Genomic DNA, 12,288 nt, shown 5'->3' with positions numbered 1-12,288 from the left:
CTAAAGAAAAGTACTCACATCTTGGTACGGGTAGATAAATTTTTAACATATTAAATATAGAAAAAAGTTAAGTATGGCATTTACAGTATATTGCAAAAACACTCATATAGATGAATACACTATCTTTTTTAAACAATTGTTTGCAGCATTTAATTAAAGAGGCTCTGTCACCAGATTTTGCAACCCCTATCTGCTATTGCAGCAGATAGGCGCTGCAATGTAGATTACAGTAACGTTTTTATTTTTAAAAAACGAGCATTTTTGGCCAAGTTATGACCATTTTTGTATTTATGCAAATGAGGCTTGCAAAAGTACAACTGGGCGTGTTGAAAAGTAAAAGTACAACTGGGCGTGTATTATGTGCGTACATCGGGGCGTTTTTACTTCTTTTACTAGCTGGGCGTTCTGACGAGAAGTATCATCCACTTCTCTTCAGAACGCCCAGCTTCTGGCAGTGCAGACACAGCCGTGTTCTCGAGATATCACGCTGTGTCGTCACTCACAGGTCCTGCATCGTGTCGGCCACATCGGCACCAGAGGCTACAGTTGATTCTGCAGCAGCATCGGCGTTTGCAGGTAAGTCGATGTAGCTACTTACCTGCAAACGCTGATGCTGCTGCAGAATCAACTGTAGCCAGGGGTGCCGATGTGTCCTCGCTCGTCCGACACGATGCAGGACCTGTGAGTGACGTCACAGCGTGATCTCTCGAGAACATGGCTGTGTCTGCACTGCCAGAAGCTGGGCGTTCTGAAGAGAAGTGGATGATACTTCTCGTCAGAACGCCCAGCTAGTAAAAGAAGTAAAAACGCCCCGATGTACGCACATAATACACGCCCAGTTGTACTTTTACTTTTCAACACGCCCAGTTGTACTTTTGCAAGCCTCATTTGCATAAATACAAAAATGGTCATAACTTGGCCAAAAATGCTCGTTTTTAAAAATAAAAACGTTACTGTAATCTACATTGCAGCGCCTATCTGCTGCAATAGCAGATAGGGGTTGCAAAATCTGGTGACAGAGCCTCTTTAACCCCTTAATGACCGCCGATACGTCTTTTTACGGCGGTCATTAGTGGGCTTTATTCTAGAGCGCCGCCAAACTACGTCGCTGCATTAGAATAAAGTAAACAGAGCAGGGAGCCGTGAAATCTCCCTGCTCTCAGCTGCCAGAGGCAGCTGAGGGCTGGGGGCGTCCCTGCTCTGCCGGGTGAGATCGATATTAGTATCGATCTCACCTGTTTAACCCTTCAGATGCGGTGCACAATAGCGAGCACCGCATCTGAATGGTTTTGCAGAGAGGGAGGGAGCTCCCTCTCATCTCACTGACACCCGGCGATAAAATCGCCGAGTGTCTGTGTCTTCTATGGCAGCCGGGGGTCTAATAAAGACCCCCAGGTCTGCCTGCAGCGAATGCCTGCTAGATCATGCCGCAGGCATGACCTAGCAGATGCCTGTCCGTTTTAAACGGACAGGCAGTAATACACTGCAATACAAAAGTATTGCAGTGTATTATAATAGCGATCGGAGGATAGGGAAGTCCCCTAGTGGGACTAGTAAAAAAGTAAAAAAAGTTTAATAAAGTTAATTAAAAAAAAAAGTGAAAAAAAAAAAAATGAAAAACCCAGCTTTTCCCCTTACAAAATGCTTTACTATTAAAAAAAACTACAATAAAGCAAAAAAGTTACACATATTTGGTATCGCCGCGTCCGTAACGACCCCGACTATAAAGCTGTTACATTATTTAACCCGCACGGTGAACGTCGTAAAAAATAAAATAAAAAACAATGGAAAAATTGCTGTTTTCTGTTAATCCTGACTTAAAAAAAATGTGATAGAAAGTGATCAAAAAGTCGCATCTACTCTCAAATGGTACCAATAAAAACTGCAAGTCGTCCCGCAAAAAACAAGACCTTATACAGCTATGCCGACGCAAAAATAAAAAAGTTACAGCTCTTCGAATGTGACAATGGAAAAATCAAAAAAATGGCTTGGACATTAGGGCCCAGAATGCCAGCAGGGGGAAGGGGTTAAGCAGATAAATTACACAACACATTATCATTGGAGATCAGTAAGAAATGATAGTTTCTTACCTGTGACTATATCGTATGGCTATAGTCAATCCAAGCTGTAAAGAAAAATAAGCCACGGTTAACTTTTATATACGGCAGGCCTAAAGTCATACGGAATAGAATTTTTTTTAAACATTGTAATCAACACTCTTGCCTATTAGATTTGGTATTAGAATAACTAAAGGCAGTTGTCCCTTCACTTTCACCACTCGTCTTGGCAGGTCATACTCAGCAGGGAGGGACCTTACTTTGGCCGAAGGCTGTCAATATAAAGCCATCAGCCTCAGCCATTGCAAAGCTAGGGCTAACAGGGGGTAAGACAATAGAAGCTTCCTTCCCTTCTTTACGCCCCTTAGAAGCAATCATGGTGTTTAAGGGGCAAAACTACCATTACAGCGGGGAAACCATCTGTCAACCACAGTTGCGCCCTCTCATGTGGTGGAGCAGTCACAGTTGCTGCCACGCGATCACCATGATCCATTGATCGGTCTCAGAATAAAGAGTACTCAGCACTTAAGACGGATATAAAGAAAATGAGCTGAAACAAATATTAAATAAAGCACACATTATATTTAATAATTAAACAGAGGGTAAGTTGCATAGCTTTCATTCTCAAGTTAACAAAAAATAAAAAAAGTTTTCATTAGTAAAACAATATTTTGTTAAGGGATCTAGGACCGCTCCTCCATGTAGAGCATTTCTAGTTCCTCGATGTTCTTGGGTGATTTCTTGTGAATGGCCCTCTTCAATACACACCACGGTATTTTAACTGGGTTTAGATCTGGAGACTGAGACTATCATTGATTTGCTTTTTCGTTCCTGCTACCATTTCTGTGTAGATTTTAATGTGGGTTTGGGATCATTAAGTTTCAACTAAGGGGCGTGGCTTAGGCATAGCGGTGTGAGGACGCGTGCAGCAGCAGCTCCGGACTCACCCCGCCGAATATCGCCCGACAGGGCTCACTCACCGGCCGCCTGAACCAGCAAAGACCAGGGGGAAACACCGTCGGTACGCCCCGGACACATTGGGCACCCCGAACATCGGCCGGTTCCTCCGGTCGGCACAAGAAGGCCCGCTGCAACGGTCCTCCTCGTCCCCTCCAGTAGGCCGCAATCAGTCTCCCACGTCGCCGGGGAGACACACCCCGCCTTCCTCTCACTCCGGCCAGCTACAGTCCGGCGTCTGCACCGAAGGATCGATCGGGAGGAGAGATGCAGCCGGCAGACCGAGGTCAGTGTGGGGCAGGAAGTACAGGGCCACCTCCACCGGCCCAGCCAGAGATAATCCCCCTCCTGCATAGCCATCAACAGCCCGTTACCAGACTTGGGGCCCCTAACATGGCGCCCACAGACGGGGCACTGGAGATACCACTACCACCAGCGGCTCATAACCGTGCCAGGCAGTCAGCAGAGCCAGAGGCTGCCGGTCATTTTCCGGGAGACCCTCTCCCCCACCCCGCCAGTGCACACAGGAGACCACCACACAGGCCTGTCCTCGTGCGCCCCGCCCTCCATGGAACGGACCCTGGCAGAACTCTGGGAGATGGTCAAGGTATTGCCCACTAAAACGGATTTAGACCTCCGCCTCGCACGACTAGAGGAGAAACACGACAGGGTCATCGGTGAGGTCACCCAGGAAGTCCGTGCCCCAACTGTGAGAGTGGACACCTTAGAGCGCCAGCATTTCGTCGACTACCTGGATATATCGGTCCTCTCCCAGTCCTTGGCTACCCAAGCTACGCAACTCCGAGACCTCTACCTACACTTAGATGATGTCGAGAACAGGGGAAGGCGTAATAATTTGAAACTGAGGGGTTTGTCCGAGTCTGTACCCCCCGATGGACTTTACGATGCTGTGACCCACATTTTCAACAAGCTCCTGGAACGCCCGCGAGATATGCCCATAGAGATGGACAGAGTTCACAGACTGGCAGGCCCCAGGAATGGAGACGGCAATCGACCCAGGGATGTTATCTGTAGAGTGCATTTCTACAAGCAAAAAGAGGAGATTGCCCGCAGAGCCTGGGAAAAAGGGGCTGTCCCATACAATGGCGCCGATATCACCGTCCTGCCAGATGTATCCAGATTGATGCTTTCCATGCGCAGAATGGTCCGCCCTTTATTGGAAGCAAAAAGGGCAGCAGGCGCAACATACAGGTGGGCACACCCTTTCCACATCATCCTTCGAAAGCAGGGAATGTCATTCGCTGTCCGCTCTCCTGACGATCTGGAGGAAGCATTCCGGTTCTTGGAGACCTCACCGGTGCGGTTACCCGACTGGACCAAACCGCCTACACCATTCACTCCTAGAGGAGGCCCGTATCCGGACTATGGGTCCCGTCAGCCAATCCGACCTGGAGCAGAGCCACCCGACCTCCGAACCTTGGAACGTCGACCACCACGCAGAGACCGAGGGTCGGGATCAGATGACCTCCATCCCCGTGGACGACGATCGCCGCGGAGGGACTGAATGTTCACAGCCGCCTTAACGTGGACGTTTTCCTGTACTAAATTTTGCATTTTCCTTCTCTCTCTTTTTCCCATAGGGTTCCTGGAGGACTGTCAGGAACACATTGCTGGAACTGCTTTATAGTTGGTTGCATCACTGTGGGTCGAGGGGGCGGGCAGATCCACACCTTTTGGGGGAGGTTTTAAATAGTTCACCTGCTTTAACTGTTTCACCTGCCCAATCTGTGGTATTACGTAGGGGAAGGTGGATACTGGGAATGTTAACTGTTAATAGGGTGAGTCCGGGGCTCTAAAGCACTTTGGTTAATAAAATTTTCTTGTTGACATTTTAACTGTTGTTGCGCTGTCACTGCACTCTGGTCTTTCCTCGTTCCCTATTAGGGTTCCGTGTAGCTGTGTCGTGTTTGAAGGTTCCTGCGGGCGACACAGCTCGCGTTGAGTAGTGGAGAGGTATAGTACTCCAACTTTAGAGAGCTTGCTCTGCATACACGTTCTTTTTCTTCTTTTTCTCCTTTTCTTCCTCTCCTTTCCCTCCCCTTCCCCCCCAGTCCACTCCGGACATTTCCGTTGCCATATCTGACATTACCGTTGCCTCCCTAAATGCACAGGGTCTGAATGTTCCGGAAAAGAGGTCCTCCATTCTCCGTCTCCTGTGGAAACGAAAAGCACACGTGGCCTTCCTGCAGGAAACTCACTTCCGGGCAGACAGCATCCCAAAGCTTACCGACACCAACTTCCCCGCGGGGTATCATAGTGCGTCCCCTGACTCCAAGACCAAGGGAGTCTCCATCCTGGTCTCCCGTTCCCTACACTGAGAACACGTGGACACCTGCGCAGATGAAGCAGGACGGTACCTTTTCGTAAAGGGTAAGTTGGATAATGCACTGTACACACTGGCCTCATACTATCTCCCTAACTCTGGTCAGGTGGCCTACCTGGACAGAGTTTTGAGGGCTCTGGATGACTTTCTGGAAGGTACCTTAGTCATGGGGGGGATTTAAAAGTCACCCTAGACCCCGTCTTAGACACATCACGAGGACACTCCTCCCTACCCAGGGCAGCACATCGTCGTATACGGCGACTGCTGCATGACCATCAACTTGTTGACGCGTGGCGAGTTATACATCCTTCGGTCAAAGACTACACGTACTACTCGGCACCACACAATTCCTACTCCAGGTTGGATTACTTTTTCCTGCGTCATGCACATCTCCCTTACCTGACATCATCCTCAATAGATGACATAACGATATCGGACCATGCCCTTATTACCCTCACCTTAGCTCGCCCATTGGCCCACCCTCCCTCCTGGCAGTGGCGACTGAATGAGTCCCTCTTGCAGGATATGACAGTGGTCTCTGAAGTACGCCGAGACTGGTGGAATACTTCGATAAAAACGACACACCGGGAATGGACCCGTTTTGTATATGGGAAGCGCACAAATGTGTGGTGCGTGGTTCCCTTATACGACTGGGAGCCAAACTCAAGAAGGACGGCTTATCTCAGAGAACTACTGTCACGCATACATAGACTGGAACAGTCCCATAAGATATCACAGGACAGGTTATTAGGGGCAGAATTAGGGCAATTGCGGGAGCAGATGCGCTCACTCTGTCTTGCCAAGGCGAAGGCCACCCTATTCAAATGTAGAAGACATTTTTATGAATTCAGTAATAAACCCAATAGGACCTTGGCCCGCACCCTCCGGAAAACCCGCTCGCGTACATACGTCCCGCACATCATAGGTACCCAGAATAAACGACTGCAACTCCCACATGACATTTCAGAGACCTTCCGTGACTATTACCACTCTCTCTACAATCTCCCAAAGGCACCCTCCTCACAGGACGGCGGTAGCCAACTGGAGAGGATCGAGGAGTACCTTCAATCCTCGGGGATGAAATCCATCCCGCTTGACGATCTTGCGGCCTTAGAGGCCCCCATCTCCCCAGAGGAGTGGTCATGGGCACTGAAAGACTCACCTACGGGGAAGGCCCCGGGACCAGATGGCCTGTCCCTGCCGTACTATAAGACCTATTCAGAAGTGCTCGCGCCCCACTTCATCCGGGCCTTTAATTCGCTCACCGAAGGGGGCTCCATTCCCAGGGATACGCTGAGGGCACATATCACGGTTATACCCAAGGAAGGGAAGGACCCATCCCTATGCCAGAATTACCGTCCTATTTCCCTACTGGATGTAGATTTGAAACTCTTTGCAAAGATTCTGGCATATCGGCTGTCTCCGCTCCTTCAAACCGTGATACATACTAACCAAGTGGGTTTCATGCCCTTACGGGAAGCGAGAGATAACACCACACGGGCAATTAATTTAATGTACCAGGCGGCAGTCACGTCACTCCCCACTTGTTTTTTGTCAACGGACGCGGAAAAGGCCTTCGACAGGGTCAGTTGGGATTTTATGTTGGCCACTTTACGACATATAGGAATAGGGACTCATATGATGTCCTGGATCTCTGGTCTCTACTCCTCCCCGTCAGCTCAGGTCAAGGGGCACCTCTCATCCTCCTTTACGATTACTAACGGCACACGCCAAGGCTGCCCTCTATCGCCCTCTATCGCCACTGATCTTTATTTTATGCCTGGAGCCCTTGTTGTGTCACATCCGCTCCAACCCGCTCCAACCCGGACATTACCCGGACATTAACCAGCGTGGACCTGGGAGGCAGGTTGCCGCTTACGCGGATGATCTGTTGTTCTTCCTCACAGCCCCTAGAATTTCCTTTCCCAACCTGATGGCGGAGCTGAGTAGATACTTGAGATTATCCAACTTTAAAATAAACTACCAGAAGTCAGAGGCTCTTAACATCTCATTACCACAGACTCTGGTCGATGACCTGTCGGAGTCTTTTTCTTTCAAGTGGGCAAGGGACTCGCTTAAATACCTGGGAGTCCGACTTCCCAGTGATCTATCTCGCGGTGAACTTCCTTCTTCAACGTATAAAGGCGGACCTGGACTCTTGGACGTCGGGCACTTTCACCTGGTTCGGTAGGTGTGCGATTTTCAAAATGAACATCTTACCACGGATTCTGTATCTCCTGCAGGCCCTACCGATACATATCCCACGCCCGTTCTTTCAATCCCTGCTGTCCCTGGTGCACAAATTCATATGGGCAGGGAAACCAGCACGTATCGCCCGATCTTTGCTCTTTCGTGTAAAGGGGGAGGGGGCATTGGTCTTCCGGACTTTGTCTCCTATCATCACGCCTCCTACTTGATGCGAATCTTGGATTGGTTCCGGCATGGCGGGATGAAAGAATGGGTGTCTATGGAACAGGCATTTATGTCTATCCCATTGCAGGCTCTGCCGTGGTTGGGCAGCGCCTGCAGCGCGGGTGTTTCCTCGGGCAGAGTTCTCGCCGTCCCCATCCCCGCTATTTCCGATCTTAGGCCACCCTGCCTTTCCACCGGGACTGGATAGTGGCCCATTTCAAGTATGGTTGCGGGCGGGTAAGGGGCAGGCCATACAATTTCAGCAGGAGGGGAGGTGGATGACGAGCGATCAAATACAAGCTCTGTCGGATCAGGTCCCTTTCTCAGCTTGGCAGGTTACCCAGTTGCGACATTTCCTGGCGTCCCTAGAACATCCTGGAGCACAACTACGAGACTGCTCCCCGTTTGAACTCCTGTGTACAGGCACAGGCACGATCCGACATGCTTTGTCCAGAATCTATGCGTTTTTGATCTCGCCCTCCAATTTGCCGCCACCTCCGTACTTGCTCAGCTGGGAGAGGGACTTGGGCGAAACATTTACACCTGAACAACAGGAACGCCTGTTCACCATGACGCATAAGTCCTCCATGGCCAGTAGATTCCAAGAGGCAGGGTTTAAGATACTGTCCCGTTGGTACAGGGTGCCTTCCAAATTGCATGCAATGATCCCAGCGGTCTCGCCATTATGCTGGAGATGTGGGGACCATGTGGGTACAATCCTGCATATTTTCTGGGACTGCCCACTCCTGACGGGGTTCTGGTCCGAGGTGTGGCGCATTTCCTCAAAGTTTACGGATTATCCTCTCCCGAGATCCCCGGGCCTCTTCCTGCTTCATTTGTGTGAGGTCCCACTGCCCTCGTATAGACGTTCGGTAGTTTGACACCTGGTAAACGCTGCTAGGGCATGTGTTCCTGCATTGTGGAGACAGTCCTGTCCTCCGACGGTGGGCATGTGGTTCGGCAAGATCCAGGAAATCATGAGAATGGAGGACCTCACGGCATCAATGAAGGGGACTCATGCCTCCTTCCTAAAAACATGGTGTGAATGGATTCATTTCCAAACGACCGAGGAATATAAAACGATCATGGTCTCGTGAATTCCCGTCTAGTTCCGGTATGTCAGGTCAGCTCCCCGCCCCCCTTCTTGTTCTCTCCCTCCCCATTTTTCTCTTCTTTCCTTCCTCACTATTTGCCTTTCCTTCTTCCTGTCTCTGCTTCTCTCTTCTCCTTTTAATTCTCTTATGCGCATTTAGGACATACCATGCACGGCTGCGGGTTCAGGGAATCTCTGATATGCACCCTAACTAACTGTTTTCAGCGACATGGTACTCTCAGGTGACCCCATGCATTTATGTGAGGCGGATAACTGACCTGTGATCCGTTGAATGTTTTTCACTGCCATTTTCGCACTATGTTGTGTATCTTTTGTACGATTTGTGATATAAAATAACAAAATGACAAATAAAAGAATTTATAAAAAAAAAAAGTTTCAACTAAACCGTGTAATTTCTTCCTTGCTTCTTTTATCATTCTTTTTGCCGTATACGAGGGCAGTATGTTTGTGCATCCTCTTCCTGGCAAATTTTCGACTCTTATCACCCGGATTGTGCTTAATGGCAAATTCAAATAACGGCTACGTTTTTTTATAACCATTTCCTAATGTTCTAGTCTACAACCTTCTGTCTCATTTGCTTTAACCGCTTTTTCTTTTTATCCATTTGGTGGATGACAAAGGGTTTGTAAATGTGTTTAACCTCATTTATACAATAGGGATATGAGAAAAGGTCACAGCCAACAACAAACTTCCTGAATACTAGCAGCAATTTAAGTTATTTTCCCAAATTGCATTCCTTTTGTAGAAATTAGGTGCATTTTGACCTGTTATGCAGTTCTCCTTTTCCTAACATATTGAGGAATATTAGATTCATTATTCATTAATCACTATTGTTTTTTTTGTATGATTGTATTTGCCCAGTTTCTTGAGGGTTGCCAATAATTCTGAAATTGCCTGTACCTCATGGGGCTTTAGCGGGTCAAAATATATGGTCCACAAAACACCATTAAAGAGGTTGTCTGGGATTTATCTGATTTATTTAACCCTATTATTTTTGAAGAACAAGAAGCCTATGCAATATGATGTTGATTAAAACATCCACTTCCTCTGTATAGCACTCATTAAACTGATTGCTGCAGCCTATAAACATTGCATTGGAACTCAAGTCCTAAGATGGGCACCCCCACCACCTCACTGCCTTAGCAATGTACGGGACACCCGTAAAATGCAGAGAAGCATTTTGCTGCAGCCTTTCCCTGGGCTGCAGTGGGGAAAGTCTCTCCATGCAATGAACGGGTGTCTTTTACATTGCACCGAGAGGGAACGGAGGCACCAGTGTGCGGACTTGACTGCCATTGAAATGTTTACAAGCAGCAGCGTACATTTAAGGGCTTGTTCACATCATGTTTGCCTTCCGTTTGGTCTTTCTGTTCATCTGTTCCGTGAGAGGAACAGGTGAACGGAAAAACAAACGGAAAGTATCGTTTCCGTTTGCAATACCATTGATTTCAATGGTATTTATTTTGTTTCAGTTTGTGTCCGTGTGCTACGCTATTATATCAGTCAAAAAAATAAAACCTAGCGTAATGGAGGTAAACTAAAACCAACTGAAAGAAAGAAAATACCATTGGAATAAATGGTATTGCAAACCGAAACGATACTTTCTGTTTGTCTTTCCGTTCATCTGTTCCTCTGACGGAACAGATGAATGGAAAAACCAAAAAAGTTAGGCAAACGTGATGTGAACTGGGGATCTTTTTCAATAAACATATTATAAAGCCCTCTTATTCTTCTAGAATAAGAAGACAAAATAACACAAATTTTAAAAAAAGATAAATACCGGACAACCCATTTAACACCTTCCCGACCGCCCACTGTCTTTTGACGTCAGGTGGTGCGGGGGCTTAATCTACAGAGACGTCTTTTGGCGTCGCTGCAGATCAGGCTGATGAGCGCTCGTGTGAGCACTCATCCTCTAAGCAGGAGCTGTTACTAACAGCTCCTGATCTTAGAGCAGCCTCCTGAACACAGCTGGGGTCGGCAAACATTCGGACCCCAGCTGTGTAACACTTTGATTACCGCGGTCCGTGACCGCGGCATGATCAAAGGGAATTTCCCTCTTTGATCACATCACCGGGATTCCAGTGATGCGATCAAACAATGGGGAATCCCTCTGCAGTCAGCCCTGGGGACCTACAAAGGACCCCAGGGCTGTCTGTTCCGTGTGCCTGCTGTTCGGGCACACTATGTGCTGCCCGATCAGCAGCCTGTGTCATAGTGTCACAGTGTAATGTATTAGCGTACAGAAGTATGCTAATACATTACAAGTAAAAAATAAAGTTACAAATAAAGTTATCCCTTGATGGGATTAAAAAAAAAAAAAAAAGTAACAAAACAAATAAATAAAAAAAGTGCCAAAAAGAGTCTTTATTTTGCATTAAATACATTTTATTGCCCCTACACTAGATAAAAACTAAAAACCTACGCATATTAGGTATCTACACGACTGTAATAAGCTGAAGAATTAATCTAATGGGTTATTTAGCGTGAAACGTGAACGGGATAAAAAAGAAACAAAAAAAACTATTCCGAGAATTGCTTTTTCCTATATTCACGCCGTAAAAAAAATTTTTTTTACCCCCAAACTGTGGGAAAAATAAAATACTATTTCTCTCGCATAAAACAAGGCCTCATACAGCCACGTCAATGAAAAAATAAAAAAGTTATGGCTGCTGAAACGCAGAGAGGCAAAACCAGAAAAATTTAGCTGGTCATTAAGGTCTTTTCAGGCCCGGTCATTAAGGGGTTAAAATGAATGTCCAATATTTACCATCACAATAGGTCAAATATTCCTTGTTGATTAATTTCTTAATATATTTTTTATGGGTCTGTGCGCTGTTCTCATACAGGGCTCCAAATTTCATTCATAAACATATGAAATGTTAAATACTTTTGTGTCAAAAAAGACAAAAGTATAATAGGTATGATACCTTTATTGGCTAACCATAAAAGTTCTATATGCAAGCTTTCAGAGCACAGAGGCCCCTTCTTCATAGAAATAAGTTTCAGTTTTACACTCAAAATTTTTATTTTAGATAGTTTAAACTCTATAGAGTATTGGACCTTTAAAAGATGCTGTGATCTCTACCTTTTCAGGATGGCTACCCAGAAAAATTCTAATGCAGAGCCCTATGGGGATTCCTTTTAGTAATAAAAGTGCCACAAATATTCAATACACTGTGGAACATACTACAAACTCTGCAGCTCCCTAATGAAGCAAATTGAAACAAGTATGCTTTGATATCATTATAACCAGATAAACATATACCTTCATAGCTCCCAGAGCCTGAAACGTTAGTGCTAATCTTGTGGGTGTGAGAGCAGCTAGCATCGCATTGAATCGGGCACTCTTGTTCTCAATTGGCGAGATGTATTTGCCATTTGAACAAACGGAGCCAAACCTG

General features: G+C 46.8%; 1 protein-coding gene across 1 annotated transcript in view; it reads right to left on the bottom strand.

Moving 5' to 3' along the window:
• The window catches only part of ACOXL (acyl-CoA oxidase like), a 424,164-nt gene that overhangs the window by 259,912 nt on the left and 151,964 nt on the right, over positions 1–12,288 (bottom strand). The window contains exons 9-10 of the mRNA XM_075864464.1: positions 12,153–12,285; positions 2,091–2,125 (exon numbers count right to left, since the gene is read on the bottom strand). Coding sequence (XP_075720579.1) covers positions 2,091–2,125; positions 12,153–12,285 — 168 coding nt within the window. The remainder of the gene's footprint in view (positions 1–2,090; positions 2,126–12,152; positions 12,286–12,288) is intronic.

The sequence above is a fragment of the Rhinoderma darwinii genome, chromosome 4 (assembly GCF_050947455.1).
Source record: "Rhinoderma darwinii isolate aRhiDar2 chromosome 4, aRhiDar2.hap1, whole genome shotgun sequence".
Classification (NCBI taxonomy): domain Eukaryota; kingdom Metazoa; phylum Chordata; class Amphibia; order Anura; family Rhinodermatidae; genus Rhinoderma; species Rhinoderma darwinii.
This window is presented reverse-complemented; position numbering and strand designations above follow the sequence as displayed.